General features: G+C 35.9%; 1 protein-coding gene across 1 annotated transcript in view; it reads right to left on the bottom strand.

Annotated features, from left to right (window-relative positions):
• LOC150104506 (SEC14-like protein 2) overlaps positions 1-22,145 on the bottom strand; it is an 89,771-nt gene that overhangs the window by 21,694 nt on the left and 45,932 nt on the right. Inside the window, exons 10-11 of the mRNA XM_090395681.1 lie at positions 14,958-15,064; positions 2,333-2,642 (exon numbers count right to left, since the gene is read on the bottom strand). Of these exons, the coding sequence (XP_090251807.1) occupies positions 2,333-2,642; positions 14,958-15,064 (417 nt within the window). The remainder of the gene's footprint in view (positions 1-2,332; positions 2,643-14,957; positions 15,065-22,145) is intronic.

The raw sequence follows: 22,145 nt of genomic DNA, 5'->3' as shown, positions 1-22,145 counted from the left end.
AAGACCAGGCAGGGTAGCTAAAGAGAGGTATGAACAGCAGTTCATACTACTGTTCATAGGAAGCCAAAAGGCATCCTAAGGAGTTCTTTCAATATGTAGCCAGCAAAAGAAAGAATGATTATGAAGGATGACATTGATTGGAGAAAATGGTATAAAGACAGCTATTGCAGATGGTGTGGTGGAGATACTTAATAAGCAGTTCATAAAAGTCTTTCAATCTTGTGAATATGACTTCATGGAGAGATTGAGAGCAGTTGATGATGGGGAAGAGGGAGAGACTGACTGTAAGTGAGAAAGAGGTGTATAGGGAGTTGAGCAAACTAGATGTAAATAAGGCTGCGGGACTTGATAATATATCGCCACGTATTCTGAAGGAATGTGCCAGGGAGCTGACACTGGCCTTTACATATTTTTTTAATATGAGTCTTGCACTCGGTCAAGTTCCTAAGGAGTGGAAGGATTGCAAGATTGTGCCACTTCGTAAAGGAGGTGATAGAACTCAAGCATCAAACTACAGGCCTATCTCTGTGTCAGGTGGTGTAGTTAATTTGTTGGAGAAGCTTGTGAGAATTAGGATCCAGAATTGAGTTGACAACAATGGTATTATCTTTGATGGACAGCATGGATTTGCTAAAGGGAGGTCATGTTTTAGTAATCTACTTACTTATTACAATAAGGTGATTGCTTCCATGGACAGAGGAGACGGATACACAGTAATAAACTTAGATTTTGCAAAGGCTTTTGATAGATAGCAAGGTTTTAGTTTTTTCTGTTTTAGGACCATTGCTCTTTAACTTGGATATTAATGATATTAGTGAAGATTTGGATGGAGATATTCAGTTGTTTGCAGATGATGCAAAGTTGGGACGAACCATGAAGAGTAGAGAAGATGTTGTCGCCTTACAAGAAGACTTGAATATTTGAGTGATTGGGCATGGGAATAGGGATGTGAGTTCAGTGTTGCAAAATGTAAGGTTTTAAAATTTGGAAAACAAAATTCTGGGATGCAGAATTTATGCTTGGTGAGGATATATTGTCAGAGGTGGAAGAAATAAGAGATCTACAGGTGATAGTGGATAAGGATCTGAAATTTAGGGGACACATAGCCAATGTGAAGACAACACAAAGGCTTCTGGGAATGATGCGGAGGACACCGACTTGTAGAAATAGGGAGATTCTTGTTCCATTGTATAAGGCTTTGATTAGGTTACACATGGACTATTGTGCCCAGATTTGGTCACCTGGTTTTCAGAAGAATGAAGAGATGTTGGAGAGGGTCCAGAGGTAACTGACTAAGGTGGTTTCTAAACATCTGGAATGATGAGGAAAGATTGATAAGATGCAGAGTCTGGTGGTCTGGTGGACAGCAGGAGGAGGGGAGATATGATAGAGACCTACGAGTTATTAAGGGGTTGTTATAGGATCAATGCTGGAGAGGTTCTACAGAAACTAGTCGTAGATCAGGTGAATAAGAAGGGTGTGAGAAGCAGGTTTTTTCATGCAAAGTTGTGAATGATTGGAATGCCTTGCCTGAGAGTGTGGTGTCTGCAGAGAATTTGAGTGTATTTAAAGCACAGTATGATGAGCTGTGTGTTTGATAAAAGGACCTCCTAGATGAGTCTTGGGTAATAATAATAATAATGTGTCTAAACCACTTGAAGTGACAGTTCAAGTATTGAAGACATTTCTTCAAACTTTCTAATCCTGAAACATTGCTAGTGTTAACTTTTCTTATGCTACCCTTCCTTCTGCCTGCCAACATTGTCCATGTCTCCAATCTCCATATCTCTTCTACATAGATCAGGCAAAAAGTAAATTTTATTAATTAAAATCTTATTACACTTTAGTGGGACTGCACTGTCCCAAAGTAGAATGCTTACACTGAAAAGAGCTTTCATCAAGCAGTGCTCTCCTCAATATTTTCTGATTAACCTCCATCACTAAATGGAAGTGTAGATGAAGCTGCAAGCCAGCAGTGCATTTTTTCAAGCTAAAAAAGAAGCATAAGGAATGAATTACTGTAAACTCTGTAATATCAGATTTTTTTTTCTGAGCATGGTTCAAAAACACTGTGATACTCCTTAATGGCACCTTGGCTCAGTCTCGGCCATAGCTAATGCAGGATCCAGTGATGATCATTTTAAGATTCTTTAAGATCATCAGATATCAGGAATATATGCTATTAAACATTATTAAAAATTACATTGCTATACTTGTCCGAAAAATAATATCAATGGAGTAGCCACCATTAAATTGCAGCTAATCTTCCCCTTCTCATTATTTGCCACAATGATTTTTAGCTTTTTGAAAAATGCAGTGAATGAGAACTTACATGTTCCAGGAGTTTCGCATAAATGTGTCCCCTGTTCAGGACCACAGCTGCAGTTGTATTTCTTGATTTTTAATATTTCAGTTACATCGCCATTTTTCTGATTATCCAAGAAGAATATGCCAAAACCAATATCTTTGTTAAGTGTTTGAAATTCCCAACTTAAAAGTGTTCCTTCTTTCTCCACTTGGATCTCAATAGGAAGAACAAACCTATTAGCAACTTCAACTTGTGTCATATCTGGCCTGTTGAAGTGTTCCTTTCTCTTTGTTTCCATGTAGTAGCATTCTGGGATTTTGCCAGCCTCATTCACCTGCAAATATATTGAAATATATAATATAAAAATATAGTATGAAACAAATATAGTGAAATCTGTTCAAGACACAATAACTTTTATTATTATTATTACTATTATTAAATGACACCTCCAAGGAGTTCAAACGAGGGAGGGCACCTACTCTACAAGTATCCTCTCTACCACTTAATTCACCAATACTTGCTACTATCATCATCATCTACATCAACGCCATCTACTGCCCACCACCACTAGTATTTTTTGTCTGTAAATTGCATGCGTTCTGAAGGCCGATTTGCCTGTATTAAACATGTAGAGAATAACTTAATCAGTTGTCCTGCGGCTTTCATTAGTGGGCAGGCAATTCTCCACCATTGCCTTCTCCATTTATTAAATATGACATGTACATTTTGCCTGGATAATGTAATGGAAATTGTATTTAAAGTGTAAAACTAAGTCAAGATAGAACATTCCCTTGATTCATAAATGAAATTAATGCTTACTTTCCTTCTTTACAAAATGTGGTCAATAATGTTCAAATGAGTTTCTTCTAGGATCACCGCTTTATGAATATTGTATTACTCCCCGTCGGCCACTTTGTTTATTTGTTTTATGGATACATTATAATTGAACAATGAAACTAAATGGTAGGTCACAATTATCTATAAATGAATGTTAAGTTAGTTAGCACCATACCTGTAACGCCTCAGATTATACATTGGGTCTAAAATCTTTGTAAGTGCAATTGAGGGGACACTGTGCTATGGAGGTGAATGTTTGCTGTTTGGTAAAGACCTCGGTTTGAATCTAAAATGTGAAGAACTTCTTTTCTTTTAGGGTTACACGGTGATCAGCATTCATTTTAAAAATTTTATGGAATTTACAACCGTGTTAAAAAAACTTTTTATTATCCCGACGTTTCTGATCATGCCCTGAATACCTTACACAGAATTGACTGGAAAACCACCAGCTGTCTACATCACACTAAAACATGGTATGAACAGAAATTCAAGGACGCCTGTACCACCCCAATCTGAACAATAATGATGGTCTAAAAATCCCAAACATATGGAAGGTATATATTCGACCTTCCTCACTAAGAACAACTATAAACAGGACTGTAGAAAAATCCAGTATTGTAAATCAAAAATAAGAATTGTAATACTAAAAATAGGACACCAATTAGATGGTTTTCTGAAAGAAAACCATCTAAAAGAATGTTTATTCCTGTCATTGTAAAATAGAATTTAGCTTGATGTAATTTTTTTTTTTTTTTCATCAGAGGTCATGCTAGTAGAATAACATGTGATCAAATCATTGTTTCTCTAGCTTACAGTTAATGATGTAACTCAGCTTGTTCTGTATATTTATGTACACTCCAGATGATGATCTTAATGTGAAGATTGAAATGTCGGGATAATAAGTTTTTTAACACGGTTGTAAATTCCATAAAATTTTTAAAATGAGTGAAGAACTTCTCTTTGGGGCTTCAAATTAAACATTTGAATGCGAGTTAGCAGGTCTCATTTGGCTATGGTAGAATTTTTCATCTAACAAGCCGGCAAGAGAAACATAGGCACTCAACAAACATATTGGCCTTGTCTAATTGTTTTAGCCCTAAATCTATGTAGTAAATTTCAAATGTAATAGTAATAATGACTGCAGCCTCATTAATACCGAATGTTGAGTTTTTGTCCAAAAAGTGAAAAGTATTATTTGTATTATTAACATCTCCGTAGTACAGGTTGAATCTCAACACAACATGAAAACTCTTAGGGCATTTCAATCGAAGATGAAGGCCTTTACCCGTCCATATCTGGATTACTGTGTTCAAGTCTACTGTATGCCCACAGATGCAAGACCCTACGACACTTGTGTGCATGTCAGAAGAAGGAGAATCTATTAGGTAATCAATGCGTTTTGTGGGATTTCATGTGTTGGTGACCAATTGGTACATCGTTTATTTCTTTCTCCCCTTCAGCAAGAATTGACTATTCTTGGCACATTGCCAGTCTCATTTCTATAAAGTGTGGGTGTACAATAGTCTCTTGGGGTTCTTTGGGATGAGGAAGTGGTGAAGAAGTTTCAGAGGCGAATGACAAAGATGGTGATTGGCCTGTGGAATATTCACTATGAGGATAGATTGAGGGTGCGTGGATTACAAAAGTTGGTTAATAGAAGGAAAAGTGGGAATACGATAGAAACATTTAACTTGTTTGAAGGGTTTTGTAGGTTGGATGCAAAGGAAATGTTTCAGCACTTGGCTAGAGGGATCAGAACAATGGATCATCCCTGGAAGTTAAATAAAGGTGTGGTTGGTAGGGGTGCGAGGACTACATTTTTTGCTTGGTTGTGAATGAGTGGAATTAGTTGCCAGAGTCAGTTGTGAGTGCTTTGTTAATTAATGAGTTTAAGGAGAGGTATGATAGATTTTGTGATAATTTGAGTCTCCTATGATGAGTCTTCAGACTCCATGGAGTTGCCCTTTCAATAATAATATCTTCTACCACTGAAATACAACGGAATTACTGAAATACACTGAAATATAATATCAATAATAATGTTATCATGCCCTGCATGATTCGCATCTACATCATTCACAGCTGAGAAGACAGCGTTTGTAAGTTGGTAAGTCCTTTTATGTTGTCCATCCAACTCTTTTGTGATCTTCCTCTTCTACTCATTCATTCAGTCTTCCCCAACATAACTGTGTTTTCTAATGATTCATCAGCTCGCATAATATGTCCAAAGAACATCAACTTCTGTTTAGCGATCATCACCTCCAAGGAGCATTCCGTCTTTATATTCTCTAAAACCTTCTTACTTGTCATTTTTGCAGTCCATGAGATTCATAATAGTCATCTTCACACCCATAATTCAAATGAACCAATTTGCTTTCTATCTATCTTCTTAATAATCCAACTTTCACATCCATACATCACCATTGAAAATACCATTGCTTTGACAATGCTAACTTTTGTAGCCTTACTCACACCTCTGTCTTTCACAATTTTTGTCAAGTTTAACATTGCCCTTTGTTCTCATGACTGTACTTTTAATTTTATCTTCACATATACCATCATTTCTGATTCTAAACCCAGTAAGTAATAACTCGCAAAACTTTTTATTTTATATCCCTCTATTACAAATTCATTTAAATTGCCAAAAGCCATCACCTTTGTTTTGCTGATGTTTAAATTAAGCCCAGCTTTGTTACTTTCCATCTTAACCAATAGAATTAACTGCTCCAGATCTTCCTTATTTTCTGCTATGAGGGTTGTGTCATCTACATATCATAAATTATATATTTTTCTTCCACCAATCTTAATTCCAGCAGGATCTTTGTCTAAATCAACCATTCTCATAATACACTTTATCATCATCATCATGAGTATCAAGGATTTAGGCCTAGCACGGCCTGTTCCGGGCATAGAAGTCATCGTTTAAGAGGACGTCCTCATTTTCTTTTTTCTAATGGTTTGTACTTTAAAGGCTTGTTTTGGTAATCTTTCTGTTTTTATTCTTTGAACGTGTTCCATCCATTTATGTTTATATTTTTTAATTTTTTCTATTACTGGTTCTTGGTTTAATTCTTTCATAATATCTTCGTTTCTTTTGTGATTAAATAGGGTATACTTTGCAGTTTTTCTCATAAACTTCATTTCTGCTGTTGTTAATCTTTGTTTGTCTTTTTGTTTTATTGTCCAGATTTCGCTTCCATACATTAAGACCGGTAGGGCTAACGTATTGTATACTTTTAGCCTGGTTTGTTTTTGAACTAGGTTTGGTTTAAATATAGAGTTAATTACACCTATTATTTTTAAATATTTTGAAATTTTTATTATTATTATTATTATTATTCAGGCCTCCATGGAGTCAAAAGACTCATCGTGGGAGGTCCTTCCTAAGAACATAAAGTCTGTCAAGACTCATCGAGGGGAGGTCCCCCCTAAGAAACACAAAGTCTATCATACCACTCCTTAAACTCATTGACCATTCTCGCTCTCACCACTCCATCAGGCAATGCATTCCATGGTTCAACCACCCTCCACACAAAGAAACCACTCCTTATCCTCTTGCTCACAGTTTCCTTTCGTAACTTCCAGAGATAGCCTCTTGTCATCACTCCTTCCCACTGTTCATCCAAACGAAAGAACTCCCCCAGTGTCAAGCCTGTAACCACCTCTCAACAGCTTAAAAGTCTCAATCATATCACCTCTCCTTCTTCTATCCACCAAACTCTGCAGTCCACATTCCCTCAGCCGATCCTCATAACTATGCTTGTACAGTCTTGAAACCATCTTTGTCATCCGTCTTTGTATCCTTTCCACAGTTAATTTATCTCCTTCAAATCCTGGGGATCAAATCTGAGAACAATAGTCCAAGTGTGGTCCGATCAGAGACTTATACAACTGAATGATAACCCTCTCATCTCTGCAGGTCAGTGTCCTTCTCATAATTGCAGCAATCCTCTGTGTTACCTTCACCACCTGTGCAATATGTCCCCTAAACTTCAGGTTTCTAGGTTTCTATCAATCATCAACCTCAGATCTCTTCTCTCCCCTACTTCCTCCGGTATAACTCCTCCCATAGAGTATGCAGCATCCCATTGATGTTTCCCAAACCTCAAGACCTTACATTTTGCTGCATTAACTGACATCCCCATTCATTTGCCCATCTATCTAGCTTATTTAAATCCTCTTGCAGGGCTACCACATCTGCACTATTACTAATAATCCTTCCCAGCTTCGCATCATCTGAAAACAACTGAATATCCCCTTGCAATCCACTGGCAATGTCATTGATATAAAGGTTAAAGAGTATAGGTCCTAGTACTGAGCCCTGTGGGACCCCACTTGTAACCCTCTGCCTCCTTGAGACTGCTCCACCATACACAACTCTCTGATACCTATCAGACAGCCAATCCTGACTCCAGTTGACCAATCTGACATCCAGACCCATGTGCTGCAACTGAAATATCAGCTTATCATGTGGCACCCTGTCAAATGCCTTCGCTAAGTCTAAGAAAATTGCAGTATATGCCTTTCCTTCATCTAATACGTTTTACGTTTATATCTTTTTCATTTTCATATGTGATCATACATCCTAGGTAGTTAAATGAATTTACCTGTTCTAAGATCTTGTTATCTATTACTATTTTAGTTCTTGCTGGATCTTGTCCTTTAAAGGCCATAGTTTTTGATTTTTCTGTTGATATTATCATACCATAATCTTTGGATATCTTATTTAGATTTAAAATAGCTTTCTGTAAGTTATCTTCAGAATGTGTAATTATTATTTGGTCATCGGCAAAGAGGAGAATGTTTAAGTTAACTGTAGGAAAAAGTTTAATTCCTGGATGTAAATTTTTACTCCATTTTATTATTATTTCATTTAAGTAGATATTAAAAAAGTTGCTGAGAGGAGACATCCCTGTCGGACTCCTTGGTTTATCTCTTGTATATGATAGCTGGTGATTTGATCTTATTTGTATTTGATTATTTTCATATATACTTGTGATAGCTTTTAGGATATTATTTGATATTTGTCTTTCTTTTAATATGTTAAATAATGTGTTTCTTTTAACTTTGTCAAATGCGTTGTCCAAGTCAATAAATGCAATATGTGTTTCTAAATTATATTCTCTTCTTTTCTCTATTATTAATTTTAGGCAGAAGGCTGGATCTATATATGATCGTCCTTTTCTCAATCCATTCTGTACTTCTAGAATAAAGTTTTCGGAATATTTCATTAGTTTGTTATTTAAGATTCTGCTATATATTTTAACAGGAATTTAGTACACTGATACCTCTATAGTTTTTAGGGTCATCTCTATTACCTTTCTTAAAGATAGGAATCACAATTGCTTTTTTCCATTCTATTGGGAGGATACCAGTTAGTAAATTTTATTTAAAAATAATAAGAGTCTTTCTTTGAATCTTGTTCCTGCGTATTTATATAGTTCTGAACCTAGCTTATCTTCTTCAGGTGATTTTCCGTTTCTTGTTTCTTTCAGGCTGATTTCTAAATCTTCTTTAGTTATTTCATTTTCATTTTCGTTAATTGTTTGCCAGTTGTCTTTTTTAAAATATTTGTCTGTCCACAGTTCTGTGTAGTAATTTAGAAATTCTAATTTCAATTCAGTGTTTAATTTTATGTTTTCTTTGGTATCTGCATTTAAGTGTTTCAAAATCTTATATAGATTGGGTCTTATTTTATATAAATCATGTTCTAAATTAGAAACAAATTTATTCCATGATTCTCTGTCTTTTTCTGACTTCTCTTTTAGCTATGGCTCTTATTCTTTCATATTCTGTTTCATCTTCTAATCTTTTACTGCTTAACCATTTGTGATAGGCTTCTTTTTTCTTTTTGATTATTTCTTTGATTGTATCATCCCAGATCTTCAGTTTTTTTCTTTTATTGAATCTTTTGGTCTTTACTAAGCTTTCATTTGCTGATGCATTTAGTATCATTTTTATATTAAGCCATTCTATTTCTTCATCTTGTTTTATTTTATCTAGATATTATTATTATTATTATTATTATTATTCCTGATACCTCCAAGGAGTCCGAAGACTCATCGTGGGAGGACATCTACAACTGTCACTACACCTAACCTCTACTACGAATCAACTCCATCAACGCCATCTACCGCCCACTTCCAACACCACCACAACTAGTAATTTTTGTCTGTAAATTGCGTGTGTTCTGAAGGGCCGATTTGTATGTATGCGGGATGAAAAACCCGAGTTTCCGGGAGAAAAAACCTTGCTACCTCCATATGAGATCGGCTAACTCACCTTCGATTGAAATCGACCAGATAAAGATTCCTCCCGTCGCGACGAGAATCGAACTTAGGCCTATTCCAATCGAAGGGCGCAATGTACCGTCGTTCTTCCAATTGCGGTTAATTCTTTGTTCATATAGCCATTGTACATTTGTGTCATTCAATAGTCTAGTTTTATAAACAAATGTTTCAATTTTTCTTTCTGTTCTTGTTACTTGTAGCCATTTAGGTGGTAATCTTAATTTTATTTTAACAAGGTAGTGGTCACTGCTTATTTCATATCCTCTGTGAACTCTAACATCTAGTGAAAATTTTGATGTCTTTTTATTTAATATGAAGTAATCTAATATTGATTTCCATCCTCTTGCTGCCCAAATATATTTATGTATGTCTTTATGTTTATAGAAGGAATTCATTATTTTAGGTTATTATAAACAACAAAGAATCAATTTTTTACCATTTCTGTTTAGAGTGTGTTCTCCATGTATTCCTATATTATTATTAATTTTCGTGTTTTCGATTCTTGCATTTAAGTCTACTGCTAAAATTAAGTAATCATTTTTATTTATTTTTATTATATATGTTTTGTAGCTGATTATAAAAATCAATATTATCCTGTTCTCTTCGTTCTTCTGGGGCATATAAACCAATTATTGTTAAATAGCCTCTGTCCATTTTTATTCTAGCTTCTATTATTCTTTCATTCCATAATTTATAATGTTTTAACTGTTTTGAAAGGGAGTTATGAATCCAAATCATGACTCCTGCTTGTGCTCTTTGGTCTCTGTCGACTCCAACTCCACTGTATATCACATTAAAATTTTCAGTTCTCATAGTTCCTTTTAATTTCTTTTTTGTTTCAGTGATTACTGCTATTTTAAAATTTCTTTCATTTAATAACTGGTCTAATTCTATTTCTTTATATGCTATTCCTCTTACATTCCAGTTTGCTATGTGTATTATATTTTGTCGTTTCCATTTTCGTTTTACCTTTTCCATTCCAGGGTCGTTTCCCATAGATTCAATCCGATTATCTTTTTCTGTCAGCTTACAAGTAGGATTATGTTCTCCATGTCAGGGGACTAGCCTTACGATGGAATAGTTCAGTGGTAGGGCTGCTACCTTAAGGCTTCTGAACTAGCCTTCTTCCGAATTTAAACCCATATTTAAACCCATAGTTGTAAGGCCAGAAATGAAAAGACCCCATGGCCCTCGAGTACTCTAATAGCATAAGGGTCATAAAATAAGAAGAGTTGGCAGATAAGGCCTTATAAGAAAGATTAAAGTAAGTGATCTTCCTCAAAGTAGAAGGAGAGGATAGATCCAGCCAGGGGTCAATGGGAGTGCCTGCTTCCCTTACAATCAAGATGATTGCCCCTTGTGGCTCTGTTGGTCCACGAGTCCTTATTCAGTATATTCGGACCACCCCACCACACACACACACACACACATGGTGAGCTCCCCTATCCACCACCCAGGGGACACGCTCTCTAGGGGTTACAGGGTCCCCCAATAGTAATATACTCATAATATAAATATAATAGAATATAAAGTATAATACACTCTATATTCACTATAAACATTAAAAAGATAGGGTTACAATGTATGACCCTGCTGCACCCTCTTTTTCCACTCAAACACTGCCTGTTTCTCCAAAGACTGTTTTTTACTGAAGCTTCTTGATTGTTATATAGCTCTCTTATCAAGAGGATTAGATGCTCAGGTATTCCCATTGATCTCATTACAATTCACAGTCAGTTGTGATCCACACTTATAATCAATAAAACAGATGAATACTTCCTTCTGAAATTCACTTGTTCTTTCCATAATTCATCTCATGTTTGCTATTTGGTCTCTAGTTCCTCTTACCTCTCCTAATGCCTGCCTGTTCTTGTGGCATTTCTCTATTCACATATGGCTCCAACCTTTATTGGATCACACTCAGCATAACTTTACTTGCATGTGAAATTAAGGCAATGGTTGTATAATTTTCACAATCTCTGGCATTTGATTTTTTGGGGATTGGGATGAATACTAATATTTTCCACTCTCTAGGATAGTATATTTTCTTCCAAACCCGTTGTCAAATTTCAATCAATATATTCACTACTTCATCCCTAGCTGCTCTCAATAATTTTATTGACACACTATCAATTCTAGGAGCTTTCGTTTTGTCAGCTGTTCCACTTCTGATATTACTTCACTTTGCGTTATCATGGGTTCCTCAACAGATTCACTCATTTCAAATTCTCCTTCAACATTATTATCTTTCTTGTACAAGTACTCTACATACTCTTTCCATCCTTTTTTCACTGCTTCTTTTTCCATCAGACATTTACCTGAATTACATTTTACAATTCCTAATCTATTGATAAACTTCCCTGTAACATCATTTATTTTTCTAACCAGATCTCTTGTTCTCCCTATAATATTGCTTTCTTCAATTTTCTTACCTTTTCTAGCCTGTCTTTGGAAATCTGCACCCAGTTGTCTAACCCTTTCTTTGTTTCTCTGAAGTTTCATTTTCTTCTTTTCTCTATTTGAATAGCTTCTTCTGACAACCATTTACAATATTTTTTCCTTTCTTGTTGCTTTATTTAGTCTTCTTTGCTGTTTCTATGACTGTACATTTTGTTTCTTCCCACAGTTCTTCTAATTCTCTTCCTGTCTTCTCCAAGTATAATAAATTTAGTTTAATCCTTTATCCAAGTGTAAGCAAATAAAGTTTGTGCCTGAAGTATTTTCAGGACTAAGGTAACTCATGGTAAAAGTGGACCGAGCTCTCATCACTCCTTGTCTTAGTATCTATCTCCCATAATGCAAAGCACATCTCCTTGCGGACATGTATAATGCTATGCATTAAGGCAGGGGTCTCCAAACTATGGCCTGCTGGTCAGATGCGGCCCGCAATATGATTTTATCTGGCCTGCCAAATTGGACTAATTTTTCAATAAGAATCTGCAAAAAAAAAACACAAGGTGTTGATAGATTTCAAATGCATTAATTAAAATTGTTTTCAAAATATATTCCCGAATAGCAGAAAGTAACCATAATCCAAGTTACGGTCTTTCTGACTGTAGAAGGTCAGTTAAAATGGACTAATGAAGAAAAAAAATTTTAATTTTACAAGCAGATTTGAAGTAAATTTGCTTGTAAATTTATCTCTATTTTGGGACAACATATCTTTGCGAATAAACATTTTCCTGTATGAAATATATCAAGTCAAAATACAGGGCAAATTTATTTGATGAACATTTGAAATCGCTACTTGTAATTAGCACTTCAAAATTGGAACCTGAGTTTAATAAGATTTTAAAAACACAAGCACAGTTACATCATTCACATTAATGGTTTTATTATAATTTGCTGATAGTGTTCATTGTCATTAATATACGATAATTTAATCTCACATACTCTGTAATCAGTTTTTATCTGCTTTCAATAAAACTCATATATCTAGTTCTAGAGTTTTTTATTACTACGGCCTGCTGAATAGTGCTGAAGTACCCAATGTGGCCCTCACGGCGAAAAGTTTGGAGACCACTGCATTAAGGGAAGGGCCACTACCCAGCTGTTTCAACCTTTATTGAGGTCTCATTAGTGGGAGCCAGACCCAGAGGTAGTGATACTAAGGTGGAATCAATGGAGAAGACATATTTACCTATACGAGATGCCAAACTTCCAGTGTCTTCTCCAAGCTTTTTAATTTCTTTCTGACTTCTACTTGAAATGCTTCATTTATGAGATCTAAATCAAATATGATACTGTCCTCTTGTTTCTTCTTAGCCCTTAATTTCAGTGTAACATCAGCTGTCAATAATTCGTGATCTGTCCCACAGTCTGCACCAGGTAGTGTTTTTCCTGCTTGGATAGCACTCCTCCACCTTATGCTGGAAATATAATCTATTTGATCTCTGTATTCCATGTGTACGATCTTCTTTTATGTTGTTGAAAGCAAGTGTTTGCAATAAAGCAACTGTTCTCAACATACAACTCCAACATCCTTTCTTCTCTTTCATTCCTCGGTCCTAAACTAAATTTTCCAGTGATGCCTTGTTCTTCTTTTTCACCCACTTTTGCATTCCATTCTCATATCAAGAGCAAATCTGTTTTATCAATACTGTATACTACTTGTTGCAAGCTGCTGTAAAATTCTTCTGACTCATCTTCACTTGAACCTGTATGAGTATAACATTCACTGGGTGTATACCTTTATTCTGATAAGAATTACCCTATCGGACACTGGATTATAACAAAAATGCATTTTCTGTATTCTCCTCTAACTATGACTGCTACTCCATTCCTTTGAAGGTCTTCATGTAGAGATTAATACATCATTAAATCATCAGTATTAAACAGACCCATTCCTGTCTGTCCATCTCAGACAGGAATGGGTCATTTCTTTTATTACCATTTCCATTTTCCTTAATACATGCTTCTTACATTCCATGTTCTATTTTATGTAAATCAGTAAAGTGAAGGTATCTTCTTCTGAGATCAACTCTATCAGAAGTTGAACTTTCAGAAGGCTTTGATCCAGCTTCATCATTCTCGTTAACTTCATTGAAAGTTTCAATCTGCCCTTCCCCAGTAGCCATTTCAGTGTCTTCTGACCTGGGCATCCCATCTTCCACACTATATCACAATAACTTAGCCTCTATTCATAACATTTTCTTGGCAAAATATATACAGAAGTGGTTTGCCATTGTTTTCTTCTGTGTTTGTTTAGCCTTCTAAGTAAGGCTAAACAAACTGCAAGAGATGAAGAAAAGTAAAATAGGAAAGGTTGGTGGGGGGGGGGGGAACAAGAAGAAAAGAAAGAAAGAAACGTATGGACCAGTCTACAGGTTATATAACAGATATATATTACATGAAATAAGGCATGGTCCAGCATCAGGTGACTCAGGTTTGCCACTCCCATACTTACTAAAGTGAGCCCTTGGATTGACTAAGAATTTAAATTTTAAAAAATACATTTCAAGTGTTCTTAAGAAACATATCTTTGTTGTTTACTTTTAAAACTGTCTTGGCTCTGAGTTTGAGTACTACAGTACTGGATGAGAATGAAACTACCTCACCTAGTAAAGGATTTTATAAATGTTTCTCTGTATACCGTTATATATCAGCATTTCTTTTCAACACATTTCCCTACAGAAAACCAATAGTGTCCCTACTTTGGGAACCGAACCTCTCTCATGCAGCAGTTTGATAAGATTTGCAAGTGTCAGGTCCTCATTACATCTGACACAATGCATGGAACATGATCCTTATCATCGATTAGATCAGATATAGTGATACTCTCTTTATCCATTTTATGAGATATCTTTTTGCAGCAATAACACGCAGAAAATAATTATAAATTCCATATGAAGATCTTTACCTACTGTTAGATATTGATATTACATATTGTTTGATAGAAGTGAAGGAGGATGATGTATGTTACTAGAATGATCACCTTAATGATTTCTATCTGTAACATTTTATAAGTCCCAGAATATAAATATGAAATTAGTTATTATTAAAAGTATATAAGAAATACGTACCACAGATAAACATCTAGGGTTTCCATCGGGGTCTACCCTATTCCCACCTAGATAAGCCGGCAAGTGGTCGGCATCCATCACTCGTAATAATGCATCTTTGGTTTCCTCTGGAACAGGGTGGGGTGGAAAGAAAACTAAGTTAGGCTTAAGAAAGCCGAAGTTAATAAATTTATCATTGTGCAACTACCCAACAAACTTAAATAAAAGTTTTATGGTGAGATGAAAATAATTAACTGCCTACATAAATAATAGTTTTTAAATTATTTTAAGGACTTATATTAGAAAGTGAACAGTTATTTTAATTAAATACATACTTTATGAACTTAAAAAACTTTTAAACTTATTATAATAAGTTTAAACAGAACAGTTGCTATTTTGTTGCTTGTTTATTCATCTCATGATTTTAAATAATAATAATGTACATCACAAAATAAAAATGAATCAAGGGGCAATCTTGATTCTTGAATATCTTGGATTTGTATTTTTCATCTTATACAATTTTTGTAAAACTGGGGGGTTAGTTTGATTTCTTTCTTTCCTTTCTATTTGCATTAGCAACACAGGATTCTCTTTCACATTTCCAGAAAGAATTAGAATGGTGACAGAGGGTGAAATTATGTTCTGAAACCATCTTGAATGATGAGTGTGATGGATATCAGATCATTTAACACGAAAAGATTTCCTTTATTTCTAATTTATTTGCCATTAGAAGAAAAGCCTCCTGCATATTTTTTCGTGCAGAGTTGTGAATGATTGGAATGCCTTGCCTGAGAGTGTGGTGTCTGCAAGGAGTTTGAATGTGTTTAAGACCCGGTATGATGAGATGTGTGTGAGATAAAAGGACCTCCTAGATGAGTCTTTGACTCCATGAGGTCTTGTTTTAATAATAATAATAATAATATGAAAAATGTTAGAAAATATGTGTGACAACAGCAATAACAAAAAATTAACATGCGTTTTCCATTTGCAAATACCACTAGAGGGCTACATGGTGTGTAGTGTTTGTAGAGAGCTCCTGAACAGATAAGTGTTATTTTAGGTAATAATTGGTAAATTTGCTTGAATCTTATGTAGTATTATTTACTTTTCGTATCTTAACGTGTCTAGGTGATTTTTGTGTTTTCTGAGTTTCCAATTAGTAATTTGATAGATAAGATTATTTGAGCACATGGCACCAATAAGGAGGAATGCAATGGCATCCAGGTCACCATCTTTGTCTAAAACTTTTAATTTAAAAGATATTATTCAGTGTACTGTTTGTGAAATGTATGCTTTGAGGAGAGCAGTTGGAGTTAGACAATGATAGTGGAGTGAATGTGTGCAGAAAGTGTAAGGAATGTGAGGATTTAAAGAGTGTTTCAGGTCGTGAGAGTGATATCGTTGTTGAAAGTGAGAATGTAGAAAATAGTGATATGCGAGGTAGTACCAGATAGCTGTGAGAGTGGTGTTGAAAGTGAGAATGAAAGTAAACATACAGAATAAATGAACGAATTAACGGATAATAAAAATGATGAGACAGATGCAATGAGTGAGATTACACGGTTACGCGGAGCGATACACAGTGCAAATCAGCAGCTGGAGCATTGGCAAAAATGTTTACTGAATGTACCAACTAATAAACGGCAAAAGTATGATAAGAAAAATAAGAGTATTGTAGTGAGTGCAAACAAAATGAAAGAACGAGTGTTGTACAGAGATTCTTTAGTAAGAGGTGTGATAGATGACAGTTTAACAAAATCGTACCAACCTGGTGGAAATGTTAAGGATGTAAGCAAGTCAATTAGAATGCAAAAACAGAGGGTGAAAGAATTGATAGTAGTAGCAGGAACGAATGATTTGAAGGAGACAAAATGGCTATGAGAGAGGATCTGAAGGAATTACTTGAGGTAGCAAAAGAGAAGAGTGAGAGAGTTAGGATGGTGAGTCTGTATGACAGTGAAGAGTACAGAATGAGGGCCAAAATTGCTGATGACTATGCACGGATTATGCAGGAGGAGTGGTGTGGAATTTGTGGATGTGTGGAGTGAGTTTGATGAGCGAAAGGATTTACATAAGATGGATAGTTTACATTTGAATGGATTTGGTGTACTGAGACTTGAAAAGGTGTTGTTGAATGAAGTGGATGTGCAGAATCAGGGAAACTAGAGTTATTAAGGGGGGGGGGGGGAGTAGATATGCAGACTTTAGGGAGACAGTTGAGTGTATGAATGTGTGTGTAATATGCCCGAGTGAGTATAAAGGACAACAAATCAGAATGGGATAGTTAGTATAAGACATCAAAATAGGGATGGGACAAATGGGCTTCTGTAATTCATGTATACTAATGCCAGAAGTATTAGGAACAAGAAGGAAGAATTTTGGCCTTGTTGGCACTTCCAGGCCACAGGTCATTGGCATTAGTGAAACATGGCTGACAGAAGATGATATAGCTAGTGGGATTGAATGTGATGGGTATGGTGTGTTCAGCAGTGACAGGGAGAATAAAATGGGGGGAGGAGTGTTATTGATAATAGCTGATCAGCTACAGCCAAGGAGAATAGAAGTGGAACTGCAGGATAAAGAAAAGAGCACATCTGAGGCTATTTGGTGTGAGATTGAGGCTAGCAGAACAAAATATGCAGTTGGGTGCTGCTATAGACCAGGTAATGGAATAGATGATGGAGATAATATGCATAAGCAAATAGAAGAAATGAGTGGAAGGAGGGTAATTATTATGGGAGATTTCAACTATGATAACATTGATTGGCAGGAGGAGAGGACACATCGAAGGAAGGAACTGGATTTTATGCTGTTATTAAGCGATAACTATCTGTGACAGCATGTAATGGAAAATACTTGGGGTCAGAGAGTGCTTGACCTAGTAATTGCATCTGAGAATTTGGCTGTAACGAATATGACCACGTTGCCACCAATTGGTGAGAGTGATCATAAGGTCTTAACTTGGGAGGTGGCTAAAGGTGTGGAATTTACAATTAAGACAGGGTACATGTGGAATTATTGGGCTGGAAAGTATGACAAGCTTAAGAGTTTTATTGGTTCAGTACCATGGCATGTAAAACGCAAAGGCTTGATGTTGATAGTGCATGGGAGGTGGTTAAGAAGTGTTTGCATGAGGCAATGGGTGACTGTATACCTAGAGTCCAAAAAATAAATCAAGTTGGGGTTAAATGGATGAATAACACCATAACACCATTAAACTTGAGGTGCAAAAAAAGAAACAATTGTGGAGGGAATTTAAGGAGAAAGGTGACCGGCAGGCACATGAACAGTATAAAGTGCAGGCCAGAAGGGTAACAAGTGTGGTAAGCAAAAGCAGATTATGAAAGAACATTAGCCATGCAGGCTAAAGAGAATCCCAAACAGTTTTTTCGATATGTTGCAAGTAGAAGAAAAAAATGTATATGGCAGAATGATTTTAAAGAATTCCCATGGTAGGGAGGTAACCGAATCAGTTGATATAGTTGAATTACTGAGCAAGCACTTTGCAAGAGTATATCATCCAGTGGTGACATTGCAGGAATGAATGAACCAATAGCTTATACAAGAATTGTGGTGAATGAAGTGGAGGTGAATAGTCTATTACAAAACCTCAATGTCAATACATCTGTGGGATTTGATGGTATACCAGCTCGTGTCATACATGAAGTGGCTAAAGAATTGTCAGTGCCCTTGACCATTTTGTTTAATTTGAGTCTTGGGTCTGGGTTAGTCCCATGGGGGTGGAAAGAGGGGAAAATAGTTCCACTGCATAAAGGAGGTTCCAAGACTGCTGTTGTAAATTACTGACTGATCAGCATATCAGGAATCATTGTCAAAGTCTTGGAGAAAATAGTCAAGAGAAAAATACTGGATTGGATAGATGAAAATGGGATACTGTATGGGGGACAGCATGGTTTTGTGAAGGGAAGAACATGCTTCAGTAACCTGCTGACGACCTGTGACTAGTGGTGTGCCGCAGGGTTCTGTTCGTGGACCACTACTTTTCAATTTGTTCATTAAAGATATAGGATAGGATCTGAGAGGAAGTGTTCATTTGTTTGCTGATGATGCAAAGTTGGGTAGAGCAGTAGTGAGTGCACAGGATGTCAAAATTTTGCAAGACGATTTGGATAGTTTGGAGGACTGGGCTAAGGAGAATGGATGTCAATTTAATGTGGCAAAGTGTAAGGTTATGCATTTTGGGGTGAAAAGATTAGCAGCAGTATATCACATTGGTGGAACCGTACTCCAGGATATTGACAAGGCCAGGGATTTGGGAGTGTTGGTGGATAGGGAGTTGAAGTTTAGAGGGGCACATCGCAAAAGTGGCTAAAGCAGCTCATTAAGTCATTTGGTTGCTGAAAAATACTTTAACAAGCAGAGACAAACAGGTTATTGTTCCTCTATATCGAGCCTTGATAAGACCCCATTTAGACTACTGTGCCCAGATTTGGGTTTCTTCTTGATGGGGAGGAGGTGGAGAGGATCCAGAGATGAGTGACCAAGATGATAGCAGGTCTATGGAATGAACCGTATGAGAACAGGTTGAAGATTTGTGGGGTTGCAGAAATTGGTTGATAGGTGGAAAAGGGATGATATGATTGAGACATTCAAATTACTGAAGGGTTTCTATAAGATTATTCAGAAGATATTTTTGTAAATAGGACTGGTGGTCGGAGGATTAGGGGCCATACATGGAAGCTGGGCAAGAGTGTGGTTAGCAAGGGTGTTAGAGCTAGGTTTTTTACTTGGAGAGTGGTGAATGAGTGGAATAAGCTGCCAGAGTCTGTTGTGAGTGCCATGACTGTGAATGAGTTCAAGGCGAGGTATGATAGATACTGTGTGAATGTCGAATAGTTGTTCTTGACATGATGTTAGGGCCTCCCTCGATGAGTTTAAGGACTCTTTGGAGTTGCCTGTAATAATAATAATAAACTATTATTACTGCCTCCTTTGAAAGTATTTCATAATGTTGGGAAGATGCCTTTTGATTCGAGAGATGTGGGTTCGATTCCCGACATATGTGAGGAATATAATAAAAAACCTTTCATCTAATGCTAAGTTAACTGGACTCATAAGGAGATGATTTATCCTTTCTTAGTAGCCGTCATCTACTTATCCCGGTTCTAGGCCACTTGGCTGGATTCAGTCCATCTTCTTGGTCGTCCCCTATTCCTTGTTCCTCTTGGATTGTTAAAATCTTTCTCTCTGCATTCCTGCTATATGGTGTAGCCAGTTTTACCTATATATAATCATTGAGTCTGTTATGGAATTGATTATAAGATTTTTAATTATTTCGCTTTTTCTTTTTTTATCTAATAGGGTGAGTTTTTCTGTTTTCCTGAGGAATTTCATTTCAGCTGCCTGAATTCTCTGTACATCCTTTTCTCTAAAGGTCCAGATCTCACTTCCATATAATAGTGTTGGTTTGGCTGTTGTTTTGTAGACTATAACTCTTGTGTGTTTCTGTATGTAGTTAGGTTTAAAGGTTCTGTTAATTACTCCACTGATTTTGATAAAGTTTGTCATCTTAAAATCAATATCTATTTCATTTATGTAAGATAGTTTACAGCCTAGGTATTTGAAATTATTAACTTGCTCAATTATTTTATTATTTATTACTATTTTACTTCTGTGACAGGGTTATCTCTGTGAAAAGCCGTGACTTTAGTTTTCTCCACTGGTATTTCCAGCCATATTGCAGTGTAATATTATTTAAATTATAGATTGATTTTTGCAGTTCATCTTCAGTTTTTCCAAAGATGATTTGATCATCATCAAAGAGTAGTGTGTCCATTTTTGTATGTCAATTAATTCAGAAGCCACATGTATTTATTTCTTCAAATTTTTTGATAATATTGTCCATATATATGTTAAATAATATGGGTGATAAAGGACAGCCTTAACAGACTCCTCTATTTATTAGTTTCCAAGTGGATATGATATCATTTTGTCTTATTGCTATTTCATTATTATAGTATATGTTCAATAGAGCATTATGTAGTTGATTTGGAATGTGATATTCCTTTAGCATTTCCCATAGTTTATTTCTCAGAATTTTGTTAAATGCTTTTATAATCAATAAAAGCTATGTGTGTTTCAATATTGTATTCTGTATGTTTTTCTATAATTATTTTTAAAATAAAAGCCAAGTCTATACATGATCTTCCCTTACAAAATCCGTTCTGTTCTTCTCCTAACTGTGATTCTATATAGGATATCCAGCCTTTGCCAGCAAAGGCTGGTCGATTGGTAGAGCCTCTGCTACTAATGGCTCATGCAAAAAGCAAGTTTGAGCGTTGTTGGAAAGAGATAAATCGTTCGATGCTGTTGGCACACACTATCCCTCGATGAGTCGTTTTTGCACAGATTTTGTATCCTGTATTGAGGAGGCTGATGCCAAGATAGTTATTGCAATCTGTTTTTAAACCGTTTTTGTAAATTGGAATCACTAGAGCTCTAGTCCAGCTTTTTGGGGATTTTTCCTTCTTTGTATATTTGGTTATAAGTTTTAGAAATCTGGTATTAAATTGTTTACTTGCAAATTTAATAAGTTCTGTGTTTATATTATCTTCACCTGGTGACTTGCATGGTTTTATAAGATGGTTCTGTACTTGTCCATATGGGACCTAGGACTATTATATCACCATATGATACAGCAACAAATGAACTCCACAGAATGTGTTTTTGTCTTTTATTATTGCTCTTAATTAATGCCCAATAATTCAATTGCAATGGACTAAATTTTCAGATACAAGCCACTGTGTATACCCAAGCTGCTGCATGATCTTTGATGAGAGCCAACAGTTAAAAATGCATCATCTCACTCAGGGTTTAATCTTGGGGTGGGGGAGCGAGTTCAGTAGACGGTTTAAGAATACACCCTAAGCATTGCATAAGACCTGTAACTGAGCATCTGCAATGATCGCTAATTCATAAGTGGTATAGAAATAGAAGACAAGGCACAACATAAATTTTTGAAAAATGAATTTTATTAATTAGGAAAAGATTTTTGGAAAATTTTCTAGTGTTTTTTCCTTTTTCTTTGGGAGGAGGGGTGCAGGACCTCTTGTCCCCCCCCTCTGGGTGCACCACTGATCTCGCTCGATAATATAATTTTAAGTATCACTTCAACTTTAGTAGGAACAGATTAACAGAAAAGAGCATCACTTATTAACTACTGTGCAAATGACAGCAGAAATATTGACC

The sequence above is a fragment of the Typopeltis vanoorti genome, chromosome 7, assembly GCF_054136105.1.
Source record: "Typopeltis vanoorti isolate ZY-2024b chromosome 7, IOZ_Tvanoo_1.0, whole genome shotgun sequence".
NCBI classification, from domain to species: domain Eukaryota; kingdom Metazoa; phylum Arthropoda; class Arachnida; order Uropygi; family Thelyphonidae; genus Typopeltis; species Typopeltis vanoorti.
The sequence above is the reverse complement of the archived record's forward strand: the minus strand, read 5'-3'. Positions and strand labels throughout refer to the sequence as shown.